Source organism: Balaenoptera borealis, assembly GCF_965194805.1.
Source record: "Balaenoptera borealis genome assembly, chromosome: 2".
Lineage (NCBI taxonomy): Eukaryota > Metazoa > Chordata > Mammalia > Artiodactyla > Balaenopteridae > Balaenoptera > Balaenoptera borealis.
Window position 1 is genome coordinate 165,697,995 of NC_138867.1, and position 13,806 is coordinate 165,711,800.

Consider the following 13,806-nt stretch of genomic DNA (forward strand, 5'->3'; position numbering starts at 1 on the left):
TCTATGGGCTTTCTGTCTTGTTCCATTGATCTATGTTTCTGTCTTTGTGCCAGTACCATATTGTCTTGATTACTGTAGCTTTGTAGTATAGTCTGAAGTCAGGGAGGCTGATTCCTCCAGCTCCGTTTTTTTCCATCAAGACTGCTTTTGCTATTCAGGGTCTTTTGTGTCTCCATACAAATTTTAAGATTTTTTGTTCTAGTCCCGTAAAAAATGCCATTGGTAATTTGATACGGATTGCATTGAATCTGTAGATTGCTTTGGGTAGTATAGTCATTTTCACAGTATTGATTCTTCCAGTCCAAGAACATGGTATATCTCTCCATCTGTTGGTATCATCTTTAATTTCTCTCATCAGTGTCTTATAGTTTTCTGCATACAGGTCTTTTGTCTCCCTAGGTAGATTTATTCCTAGGTATTTTATTCTTTTTGTTGCAATGGTAAATGGGAGTGTTTCCATAATTTCTCTTTCAGATTTTTCATCATTAGTGTATAGGAATGCAAGAGATTTCTGTGCATTAATTTTGTATCCTGCAACTTTACCAAATTCATTGATTACCTCTAGTCGTTTTCTGGTGGCACTTTTAGGATTCTCTATGTATAGTATCATATCATCTGCAAACAGTGACAGTTTTACTTCTTCTTTTCCAATTTGTATTCCTTTTATTTCTTTTTCTTCTCTGATTGCCGTGGCTAGGACTTCCAAAACTATGTTGAATAATAGTGGTGAGAGTGGACATCTTTGTCTTGTTCCTGATCTTAGAGGAAGTGCTTTCAGTTTTTCACCATTGAGAATGATGTTTGCTGTGGGTTTGTCGTATATGGCCTTTATTATGTTGAGGTAGATTCCCTCTATGCACACTTTCTGGAGAGTTTTTATCATAAATGGGTGTTGAATTTTGTCAAAAGCTTTTTCTGCATCTATTGACATGATCATATGGTTTTTATTCTTCAATTTGTTAATATGGTGTATCACATGGATTGATTTGCATATATTGAAGAATCCTTGCATCCCTGGGATAAATCCCACTTGATCATGGTGTATGATCCTTTTAATGTGCTGTTGGATTCTGTTTGCTAGTATTTTGTTGAGGATTTTTACGTCAATATTCATCAGTGATACTGGTCTGTAATTTTCTTTTTTTGTAGTATCTTTGTCTGCTTTTGGTATCAGGGTGATGGTGGCCTCATAGAATGAGTTTCGGAGTGTTCCTTCCTCCGCAAATTTTTGGAAGAGTTTGAGAAGGATGGGTGTTAGCTCTTCTCTAAATGTTTGATAGAATTCACCTGTGAAGCCATCTGGTCCTAGACTTTTGTTTGTTGGAAGATTTTTAATCACAGTTTCATTTTCATTACTTGTGCTTGGTCTGTTTATATCTTCTATTTCTTCCTGGTTCAGTCTTGGAAGGTTATACCTTTCTAAGAATTTGTCCATTTCTTCCAGGTTGTCCATTTTATTGGCATAGAGTTGCTTGTAGTAGTCTCTTAGGATGCTTTGTATTTCTGCAGTGTCTGCTGTAATTTCTCCTTTTCATTCCTAATTTTATTGATTTGAGTCCTCTCCCTCTTTTTCTTGATGAGTCTGGCTAATGGTTTATCAATTTTGTTTATCTTCTCAGAGAACCAGCTTTTAGTTTTATTGATCTTTGCTATTTATTTTTGTTTCTATTTCATTTATTTCTGCTCTGATCTTTATGATTTCTTTCCTTCTGCTAACTTTGGGTTTTGTTTGTTCTTCTTCCTCTAATTCCTTTAGGTATAAGGTTGGATTGTTTATTTCAGATTTTTCTTGTTTCTTGAGGTAGGCTTGTATAGCTATAAACTTCTTCTTAGAACTGCTTTTGCTGCATCCCATAGGTTTTGGATCGTCGTGTTTTCATTGTCATTTGTCTCTAGGTATTTTTTAATTTCCTCTTTGATGTCTTCAGTGATCTCTTGGTTATTTACTAACGTATTGTTTAGCCTCCACGTGTTTGTGTTTTTTACGTTTTTTTCCCTTTAATTCATTTCTAATCTCATAGCGTTGTGGTCAGAAAAGATGCTTGATATGATTTCAATTTTCTTAAATTTACTGAGGCTTGATTTGTGACCCAAGATGTGATCTGTCCTGGAGAATATTCCGTGCACACTTGAGAAGAAAGTGTAATCTGCAGTTTTTGGATGGAATGTCCTATAAATATCAATTAAATCTATCTGGTCTATTGTGTCATTTAAAGCTTCTGTTTCCTTATTTATTTTCATTTTGGATGATCTGTCCATTGGTGTAAGTGAGGTGTTAAAGTCTCCCACTATTATTGTGTTACTGTTGATTTCCTGTTTTATAGCTGTTAGCAGTTGCCTTATGTATTGCGGTGCTCCTATGTTGGGTGCATATATATTTATAATTGTTATATCTTCTTCTTGGATTGATCCCTTGATCATTATGTAGTGTCCTTCCTTGTCTCTTGTAACATTCTTTATTTTAAAGTCTATTTTATCTGATATGAGTATAGCTACTCCAGCTTTCTTTTGATTTCCATTTGCATGGAATATCTTTTCCACCCCCTCACTTTCCGTCTATATGTGCCCCTAGGTCTGAAGTTGGTCTCTTGTAGACAGCATATACATGGGTCTTGTTTTTTTATCCATTCAGTGAGCCTGTGTCTTTTGGTTGGAGCATTTAATCCATTCACGTTTAAGGTAATTATTGACATGTATGTTTCTATGACCATTTTCTTAATTGTTTGGGGTTTGTTTTTGTAGGTCCTTTTCTTCTCCTGTGCTTCCCACTTAGAGAAGTTCCTGTAGCATTTGTTGTAGAGCTGGTTTGGTGGTGCTGAATTCTCTTAGCTTTTGCTTGTCTGTAAAGCTTTTGATTTCTCCATTGAATCTAAATAAGATCCTTGCCAGGTAGAGTTATCTTGGTTGTAGGTTCTTCCCTTTCATCACTTTAAGTATATCATGCTTAAAGTATATCACTCCCTTCTGGCTTGTAGAGTTTCTGCTGAGAAATCACCTGTTAACCTTATGAGCGTTCCCTTGTATGTTATTTGTCATTTTTCCCTTGCTGCTTTCAATAATTTTTCTTTGTCTTTAATTTTTGCCAAGTTGATTACTATGTGTCTTGGCGCATTTCTCCTTGGGTTTATCCCGTATGGGACTCTCTGAGCTTCCTGGATTTGGGTGGCTATTTCCTTTCCCATGTTAGGGAAGTTTTCTAGTGTAATCTCTTCAAATATTTTCTTAGGTTCTTTCTCTCTCTTCTCCTTCTGGGACCCCTATAACGTGAATGTTGTTGCGTTTAATGTTGTCCCAGAGGTTTCTTAGGCTGTCTTCATTTCTTTCCATTCTATTTCTTTATTCTGTTCCGCAGCAGTGAATTCCACCATTCTGTCTTCCAGGTCACTTATGCATTCTTCTGCCTCAGTTATTCTGCTATTGATTCCTTCTAGTGTAGTTTTCATTTCAGTTATTGTATTGTTCATCTCTGTTTGTTTGTTCTTTAATTCTTCTAGGTCTTTGTTAAACATTTCTTGCATCTTCTCGATCTTTGCCTCCATTCTTTTTCCAAGGCCCTGGATCATCTTCACTATCATTATTCTGAATTCTTTTTCTGGAAGGTTGCCTATCTCCACTTCATTTAGTTGTTTTTCTCGGGTTTTATCTTGTTCCTTCATTTGGTATATAGCCCTCTGCCTTTTCATCTTGTCTATCTTTCTGTGAATGTGGTTTTTGTTCCACAGGCTGCAGGATTGTAGTTGTTCTTGCTTCTGCTCAGCATTGATTTTAAAATCCAAAATTTATTTCTTCTGCTAGTTTGGAGGGTCTCCTGCGGAGGCCAGGGGTGGCTGTGGCTCACCGTGAGGACAAGGACAGTGGCAGCCTCCTTTTTTTCCCCCAATATATTGTGGTAAAATACACATAACATAAAAGTTACTATCAACCATTTCAAAGTGTACAGTTTAGTAGTGTTTAAGTACATTCATATTGTTATGAAACTATAACCACTGTCTCCAGAACTCTTTTCATCTTGCAAAACTGAAACCCTATACCCATTAAATAACAACTTTCCATTCCCCACCTCCCATAACCCTTCAGGGTTTCCATTCTACTTTCTGTCTCTATGAATTTGACTACTCTAAGAATCTTATGTAAATGATGTAATACAGTATTTGTCTTTTGTGATTGGCTTATTTCACTTAGCATAACATCCTCAAGGTCTGTCCATGTTGTAGCATATACAAGAATTTCCTTCCTCTTAAAGGCTGAATATTTCATTGTATGTATATACCATATTTTGCTTATCCATCCATCTATCAATGGATACTTGAATTTCTACATTATAGCTATTGCTGTTATGAACATGAGTGTAAAAATGTCTTTTTAAGACCCTGCTTTCAATTCTTTTGAGTATATACCCAGAAGTGAAATTGCTGGATCATATGGTAGTTCTCGTTTTTAGTTTTTTGAGTAACCACCATACTGTTCTCCACAACAGCTGTACCATTTTACATTCCCATCAGCAGTGCACAAGGGTTCCAATTTCTCTACATCCTTTCAACACTCGTTTTCTGCTTTTTGGGTTTTTTGATACTAGCCATCCTAATGGATGTGAGGTACTATCTCACTGTAGTTTTGATTTGCATTTCCTTAATAATTAGTTATGTTGAGAATCTTTTCATATGCTTATTGACTGTTTGTATATCTTTTTGGAGAAATGTCTATTCAAGTCCTTTACTATTTTCAAATTGAGTTGTTTTTTTGTTGTTGTTAAGTTTTAGGGGTTCTCTATATATTCTAGATATTAATCCCCTGTCTAATATATGATTTGCAAATATTTTCTCTCATTCTGTGGGTTGCCTTTTTACTTTGTTGATCGTTTCCTTTGATGCACATTTTAAAAATTTATTCATGAAGTCCAATTTGTCTATTTTTTCTTTTGTTTCTTGTGCCTTTGGTGTCATATCCAAAAAAACATTGCCAAATCCAATGTCATGAAGCTTTTGCCCTATGTTTTCTTCTAAGGGTTTTATAGTTTTAGGCCTTATATTTAGGTCATGAGTCCATTTTGAGCTAATTTTGTATATGGTGGTAAGGGTTAAACTTCATTCTTTTGTATGTGGATAACCTATTTTCCCACCATTTTTTGAAAAGACTGAATGGTCTTGGCACCCTTGTTGAAAATCATTTGACCATATATGTGAGGGTTTATTTCTGCACTCTCTATTCGGTTCCATTGACCTACATGTCTGTACTTTATGCCAGTACCACACTGTTTTGATTACTGTAGCTTTGTAGTAAGTTTTGAAATCAAGAACTTGATTCTTCTTTTTCAAGATTGTTTTGCCTATTTTGGGTCCCTTGACATTCCACATGAATTTTAGGATGGGTTTCTCTATTTGTGCAAAAATAAATCATTGGGATTTTGATAGGGATTGCATTAAATCTGTAACTTGCTTTGGGTAGTACCAACATCATAAAAATATTTATTCTTCCAATCCATGAACATGGTATGTCTTTCTATTTATTTATGTCTTCTACAATTTCTTTCAGAAATTTTTTGCAGTTTTCATGGTACAAGTCTTTCACCTCCTTGGTTAAGTTAATTCCTAAGGCTTTATTTTTATACTATTGTAAATGGAATTTATTATTAATTAATTAATTAATTAATTTAGTTTCTGCCTGCATTGGGTCTTCATTGCTGTGCATGGGCTTTCTCTAGTTGCAGCGAGCAGGGGCTACTCTTTGTTGCGGTGTGCGGGTTTCTCATTGTGCTGTCTTCTCTTGTTGCAGAACACGGGCTCTAGGTGTGCGGGCTTCAATAGTTGCAGCACACTGGCTCAGTAGTTGTGGCATGCGGGCTCAGTAGTTGTGACTCACGGGCTCTAGAGCGCAGGCTCAGTAGTTGTGGTGCAGGGGCTTAATTGCTCTGTGACAAGTGGGATCTTCCTGGACCAGGGATCAAACCCGTGTCCCCTGCATTGGCAGGTGGATTCTTAACCACTGCGCCACCAGGGAAGTCCCCTCCCCTTTGCTTTTATCTCTTCTGTCTGCCAGGAAGTTTTCAAATAATTTAGTTCAAATACCGAAATACTCAATAAGCAACTACTTGATTTTTAATGATGACTTCACAGGAATGGTCATCACTAGGTGCTTTGTTTCTTTTGTATTATACTTGCACTCATCTCTTGGATTGGATATAGCAATAACATTTTTTCATTGTTGAGAGCTCTTGAATTCAGTCATTATCCCCCAGAACTAAAGAGAGTTGGTTCTGAATTCAATTCAGATTAAAATTATTGAAATTTACCCCAAACAATACAAAATTTGGTTTTATTTTTGTCCTTCAGTTACCTAATGTGAAGTTTGGATGAACAAAGCATGCACAACTACAGGCTTTCTACTTAACTTCTGGGTTTGCTATTAAAAATGCTGTTTACCCTCATAGCCTTCTCCTTAGCCCTTCATATTTCTTTGCCTCTATTCTTCTGTACTGTAGATTTTTCTCACCTATTGTACAAATAAATTGCGATGTATATTTTCATGTAATTTGATTGTGGAATTCTGTCACCTTAAGTAGTGAGTTCTTCCAAAATATAATATTTTTCCAATAAAATAAAAAAGTAAAATAAAATTAAGTAAAATGAGTCTCTTGCAGATAGCATATAGTTGGATTGTGTTTTTTACCCATTTTGCCAATCTTTGTCTTTTGATTGGAGAATTTAATCTATTTACATTTAGTAAATTACATTTAAAGTAATTACTTATAAAGAGGAACTTACTTCTGTCATTTTGCTATTTTTTTCCATTTCCCTTATAGGTTTTTGTCCCTCATTTTCTGCATTTATTTCTTTTGCATTAGTTTTTGTAGTGAAACATTTAAATTTCTTTCTCATTTCCTTTTGTGCATATTATTATTATTATTATTTTTAGCCATGCCTCATGGTATGCAGGATCTTAGTTCCCTGACCAGGGATCGAACCTGTGCCCCCTACAGTGGCAGCACAGAGTCTTAACCACTGGACCGCCAGGGTAGTCCCTTGTGTATATTCTTTAGCTATTTTTTTTTGTGGTTACCATGGAGACTACATTTAACATCCTAAAGTTAAAACACTCTAATTTGAATTTATACCAGTTTACCTTCAATAACACATAAAAACTCTGCTCATTTAACAGATCTGTTTTCACCCCTTTCAATTGTTGATGTTACAAAATTATATCTTTATACATTGTGTGGAATGGTTATTTTTTTACTATAAAAAGAAACTAACAGTTGGAACATGCAATAAAATGAATAAATCTCCAGAGAATTATGCTGAGTGAAAAAAGCCAATTGCAGAAGGTTACATACTGTATGATTCCATTTATATAACATTCTTGAAATGACAAAGTTATAGAAATGGAAAACACAGATTAGTGGTTGTCTGGGGTTACAGAGGGGGTAAGGGAGTAGGGAAGTGGGTGTGGCTATAATAGGACAACATGAAGTATCCTTGTGGTGATGGAAGTGTTCTGTGTCTTAACTGTATCAATGTCAATATTCTGGTTGTGATATTGTATTATACTTGGGCAAGATGGTACCATTGGGGGAAACAGAGTAATGGGCACTGTGGATCTCCTTTAGTTACTTCTTACAGCTTCAAGTTAATCTATAATTATTGTGGTGCTCCAAGGACAATGGTGCTTCAAGGACAAAGGTGCTTTCAGGACCCTGCCTGAAAAAGTTGCAGGGTTACACCCCCTACCAGACTCTTAATCGCCCTCCCCACTATGTTGCGATGGTTACGAAATTCCTGAGCCCACCTGGGTGACGCCCACCTGGGCAATGGGACCTGTCCCAAATAAGGAAAGGCATATGCCCTGTCCCACTCCCACTCTAGAGAAGGAAGGTATATGTGCCTCGACCAATCAGTAAATGAAATTTTCACCTCGGACCATTCCTTTGTTTTCTGTCTATAAAAACTGATCAATAGCACATGTTCGGGCTCGACTCTCCCAGACTACTAGGAAGTCGGCCTGCTCTTCTGGCAGTGACCCTTCCCTCTAATAAATTCTATCTTCTTTACATTCTGCCTTGTGTCTGGAAATTCTTTTCCAACCCGCGTTTGGATCACGACAATTATCTCAGTATAAAAAGTTTAATTTTAAAAATACCTGAAAGTATTATCATAAAATGTTATCATTTATTAATTCTGTAATTATTTGTTAATTTTGAGTGGTGGTTACAACAGCAGTAATATAGTATGTAGTTATAATAGCACAAAGAAAAACACAACCAGCAATTCATAGAAGAAAACAAATGACCAATAAAAAAATGTTCAGTCCTCAAGGAAATAGAAATTAAAGGATAGTGAAATACTATCTTTCATCCACTGATATTGCAAATATTTAAAAGGTTAAGAACATTTGACCAGGGTATGAGGAAGTAAGCACTCCAACACACTGTTGGTGAGGTTGTAATATGGTACAAACTTTTTGGGAGGATAATTTTGTGATCTCTTATCAACAAAACTATGTCCTACAGCAATGGTTTTTAGAAAATGAACAAGAATTTTTACTGCAGCATTATCTGTAAGAGCAAATAATTAGTGGGATAGAAATCTTAACCACTTTCATCAGTTATGGTTAAAAAAAATAAGGTACATTCATTTTATGGAATTTTATTACTGTTAAGAAAAATAAGGTAAAGACTTTCCAATGAGGGAGAAAGCTAAACGCATTCCCACTAAACCCCCCTCCCTAGGGACAAATGAAACAACAAAGAGACCTCAAAATAAAGAGAAAACTGAAGCTTCTATGAAGTCTTAAGGTAGCACAATCATAAACTGCAACTCCTTAGAAGAGCTACCAAAATACACTGAAATTCGGATACAATTCACGAAAGGCAGATCTCTGCTGATCTGACCCTGAGCTCTCCAAAACGCGCAGTTCCGCCCCAAGACCCCCACCAATACTCCTTTACCAGCCTGCCACTGGGGCACTGAACCCCGGTTCAGAGACGAGTCATCAAGGCTGGTATCTGGCAGCAAAGCCGGCGTGGATGAGTAGCGGGGGGGAGTGGGGGTGGGGCGGGGGGGAGTGGGGGTGGGGCGGGGGGGAGTGGGGGTGGGGCAGGGGGGTGTGGTAGGATGCCTGGAAGCACACACACTAGTGGACGGCGTTTGGGGGACAAAGACATGGCAAAGGGGTACCGTGGCGGCGGCTGCGGCTGCTCCCGCTGCTGTTTCTTGTTTTTTCTTCTTCTTCACTATTTGAAACATTTTCGAAGATAAATTCATGGATTGTTTGTGCCATTTTTTTCAAAATTCTATTTTTAAAAACAGAAGCAAACCGAGTGGCAGATGCTATGCCGAGGGAAGTCAAGGTTCCTAGGTTCGAATCCTGTCCCTGATCATAATTCGCTTCGCGAGTCAAACTGCGTTGGTTTCATGATCTGTAAAAAACTGATAATCAACACCAGTCACTGGGCCGCGACGAGGGTCAAAGGAAAGAATTTCTCAATTCTGCGGCCCCAATTCGCTCCTAGGTAGAAGCGGCGCCCCAATCAGGTACCGCCGCGCCGCGGTCTCGGGGCATCTGGGATTTGTAGTCCGCCCGGCGGAACTCGCTGTCCCGGCAGGCTGCGCGGCGGCGGCAGGGCTACGTGGCGGGGCCGGCTGCTGCTGCGCGGGCAAGTGGGGTAAGATGGCTGCGCAGCGGGGCGTGCGGGTTGTTGGGCTCTGCCCCGGAGCCCGGTTGGGTAGGGTCGTTCGGGCCCTCCTGCTACTGCTGTGGTTTGCGGCCCGCGGAGGCGCGCTTTACTTCCACATCGGGGAGACGGAAAAGAAGTGCTTTATTGAGGAGATTCCGGACGAGACCATGGTTATAGGTACGAGGGAAGGGAGAGAGTTTTCAACAAGACCGCGGTCTTGGGGCGGGGGGGTGCGGGAGGGTCATCTCCTCAGAGCTGGGAGCAGGCGTCCTCGGCGTGCCCTGCCGACCGCGGACTCAGCGCCACCTCGCGTTCCTCTGACTGGGCTCGCCCTGCTTGCTTCCAGGAAACTACCGGACGCAGTTGTATGACAAGCAGCGAGAGGAGTACCAACCGGCCACCCCCGGGCTTGGCATGTTCGTGGAGGTTAAGGACCCAGAGGACAAGGTGAGTCGGCTCCTTAGCCCCGCTGAGCCCTCCGCTCTGAACTTGAGCGCCAGACCAAGCAGGCGCCGGTACTTCGTCCCCTCCTAGTTTCCGCATCTGCTAAACAGTTGGTGTTGTGGGAAGATCCTGGGTTTTCCCTCCGGGCTAACCTTGGGCTTTTTCGGTGCTGGCTGCTTCTCTCAACTTGTTACTGACCGCTGCATGAACCCGCCAAGTCAGTTGCCTTCTCTGAGCCATTTCCTTGGTCTGTGAAATAGAAATTCATCTGTCTTATAGATGTGATGAGTGGATTAATTGTGGTGCTAGAAACCAAAGAGTTTTGTCGACTCTAAAGCTATGACATAAGACTTTAGGATTTCACGGAACAGGGTACTTTCCAAAAAGAATGAGCAGCTTTTAATTTAACAAATAAGGATATTAAAACAAACAAACCAAAAAACAAAACTTCAAAACCGTTCAACTGTCACCTTTCATTTGAAAGAATGACAGCAAAAGAGTTGAAAGGGCATGAGCTATGAATAAAGTAAAGCCCTTTCCAAGAGTGGTCACATGCCAACCTAATGTCAGACTCTTCGCCCCTTCTCCAGATAGTTCGAAGGCAAGTTTTTGGCAACTGCTGCTAAGCAGCATTGGAGCTTTTAGTTTTGTAGGATGCCTAGGGCTCTGCTTGTCAACTTTTGAGGCACTTAGAGCCTTACGCACCATTCAGTCCTATTCCTACCATAATACTCACTGAAGTCCCTTCTCTCCAGGTCATCCTGGCCCGGCAGTATGGCTCTGAAGGCAGGTTCACCTTTACCTCCCATACCCCTGGTGAGCACCAGATCTGTCTTCACTCCAATTCCACCAAGTTCTCCCTTTTTGCTGGAGGCATGCTGGTAAGTGGACCCATGTTGGACTCTTTCAGCCTCTAGCCCCTGGTCAAGACTGGGGACTGGTGCCACTGTAGGTGTGAGATGACTATGTCAGATTTTGTGTCTCTTAATACAGCTGGGTTTCCAGTGAACATTCAGGGTGTGGTTGCGGAGCTCTTTGTATATGCTTTGGTCAGAGTATCAGCCAAGGCTTATTCTTGCCCTTGGGCCTAGAGCCCCATAGGGCCAGACACTGACGAGGCCTCAGTCAGTGTTGCCTAAATGAACAGATAAAGAAAGGTGGGAGGACCAGCTGTTAGGCCCTGGCAGGAAGACAGAGCAGGACTACCTGATTCTCCTATCTTCCTTGTCTGTCTGTCTCCAGAGAGTTCATCTGGACATCCAGGTAGGTGAACATGCCAACGACTATGCAGAAATTGCTGCCAAAGACAAGTTGAGTGAGTTGCAGCTACGAGTGCGACAGCTGGTGGAGCAAGTAGAGCAGATCCAGAAAGAGCAGAACTACCAGCGGGTGAGTGGCTGAGCCAGGAGCAGTGGGCTTCTTCCCAGAAGCTGCACACTGACTTAGCCAGGAGTCACATGTCAGATTTATTATGAACCCAAGGGATTTACATGTCTGTGCTGCATTGCAAGTCTAAAAGGTAGGTTGGGTATTACTAACTACTTTGTAATTGAGGAGGCAGTCTCTTAAGGGGCTGTCATTGTCTTATTAGGAGACACACAAAATGACAGAGCAGGAATTGATACCAACACCTTGGGTGTTATTTCCATGGTTCTCAGTGCTCCCAGGATCAGGGGTTTCAATCTCACCGGTGTCCAGGAGGCAGGCAGGTATCATGAATGGATCTGTGACCATAATGACGGGTAGAATAGTGACCTATCTAAATGGAAACAACTACTGTGGTCAGCTGAGGGCAGCATTGCAGAATTGCTATCCCAGGGTTTTAAGAGGCATTTAGAGGTCCCGGTTTTTTATGTAAAAAATTCTGGGTTTTAAATGTTGTCAAAACACTGTGTGAGCCAACAAAAACATGTATGGGCTCGATCCAGCCCCTGGACCACCAATTTGCAACCTGTGCACACAATATTCAAGGAGCAGTTTGGGAGACCGAGGCAGAGGGCTCAGAGCAAGTCCACTTCTGAGTGTTCCAGGACAGCTCTGTCTGATAGGGTGATACCACAGCCACTTTACCACTCCCACAGGCATCAGGGTAGGACCAGGTAAGGGCTGTACCTTACAGATGAGCAAATAGACCTAGGAGAAATGAGTGGGTTGCCTCAGGTCATCTGGCTGGTGAGGGTGAAGACAGTTCCCAGGTGGGGTGGCTTTTTTCGGGCACTTGACTGGAACCTGGGCAAAGTTAGTTGGCCCTGGGACATCCTCCGGGGAGGGAACCCAGCAGTTCTAGTGGCCCCAGGTGGGGCCCAGCCAACTCAGGCTCGTCTTCCTTTCTCCCCTCCCACAGTGGCGAGAGGAGCGCTTCCGGCAGACCAGCGAGAGCACCAACCAGAGGGTGCTGTGGTGGTCTATCCTGCAGACCCTCATTCTCGTAGCCATCGGCGTCTGGCAGATGCGACACCTCAAGAGCTTCTTTGAAGCCAAGAAGCTGGTGTAGCCGTCCCAGGCTTCCCAAGCCATCCTTTCTCCCTGGCTGGGGAAGCAAGGGCCTCCTGGACTGACTTCTCTCCGGCAGGAGGCCTGGTCCCCAGCCATGGGTGTCTGCAGGGGAGAGGGACCACAGCACAAGCTGAGGGTAGCAGCTTGGCTGGCTAATACTGAGCAGGTGGTAGCGTAAATGCCTGCCCCCTCCCCTGGGCCCTTTGCAGTAATCTGAAGCCACTGGGAGCCCTACTGACACCTCAGAATCACAGTGTTACTGATCAGGGATGTGAGCCTATTGTCTGGGATGACTGGGGGGAGGGGAGTGGGTGGGCAAGCCAAGTCCTCCTTCTGTCTTCCTTTCCTAACTTGGAATTTTGACCAGGTTGGGGCGTGATTCCCTGCCACCCAGGAAACCTCACTATTCCCTCCTTGGGCCTAGACCCAGCCTGCTGATCCGGGGTGTGTGTGTCAATTGAGGGTGGGGTAGAGGGAGTTGCAGTGTGGGAAGGTAGCCCTGAGGTGGACCCCGGGTTCTTCACATGGTTGTTCTTTTGGGGACTAGAGAAACTGGGGTTAGGCCAAATAGAGGCCTTGGTGCTGGTTGGGGATGGGGCCTGCAGAGTCTTAGTTACTGATTTCATTTTCAATAAGTTTAGGTTTGTTACATTGGTTTCCCAATAAAAAAAAAATTAACTTCTTGTCCAGTGTAAAGTTACTGTACTGTCAGTGGGCATAGCACTGCAAGGTGCTTGAGGGAGTGTCAGTTTTTCCAATGGGCAAAGCACTTCACATTCTAAGATGAGTACCCACCTGTGAACTTCATACTTTTCATCCTCTCCATACCCTCCAGTGACAGTGGGTAGTGGTTTTGCCCAAGACCATCCAACAAGTGAAACGTAGGTGGACAGAATTGTTGTGGTGCTTCAAGGAAGTGCCTAGTTAGTGAAGGTACTGTACATTGAACAGAGGAATGCTGCAGGTGTGGAAAGGACAGGAATCCCTGAGTTGGGGGCAGGAGGGGGATACTGATGGACTTAACCAATAGCATGGGATCTCAGCAGTGACCTTGAAGGAGAGGAAGGATTCTGATGAAAGAAGGCAGGACAGGGGTGGTTGAGGAAAACAGGCAAACAGCTGGTATGCAGATAGATGGGCATTGTGTCAGCTGAAGTTGAGGGGGCGGGGTTGTGAGAAAGCTGGAAAGAAAAGTT

The 13,806-nt window shown here is 41.8% G+C and overlaps 1 protein-coding gene across 2 annotated transcripts; it reads left to right on the plus strand.

Moving 5' to 3' along the window:
• The first annotated feature begins 9,606 nt into the window (after positions 1–9,606).
• Positions 9,607–13,293, plus strand: TMED9 (transmembrane p24 trafficking protein 9). 2 transcript variants are annotated; one of them, XM_082379572.1, is made up of 5 exons: positions 9,614–9,847; positions 10,017–10,117; positions 10,870–10,995; positions 11,357–11,503; positions 12,459–13,293. In XM_082379572.1, exons 1-5 carry the CDS (start codon positions 9,664–9,666, stop codon positions 12,606–12,608), a joined length of 708 nt encoding a protein of 235 aa, XP_082235698.1. In that variant the 5' UTR covers positions 9,614–9,663; the 3' UTR covers positions 12,609–13,293. The 2 variants fall into 2 exon arrangements, with proteins under 2 accessions (XP_082235699.1, XP_082235698.1); XM_082379573.1 differs by lacking the exon at positions 11,357–11,503 and having other exon boundaries at positions 9,607–9,847.
• The last annotated feature ends 513 nt before the right edge of the window (positions 13,294–13,806 follow it).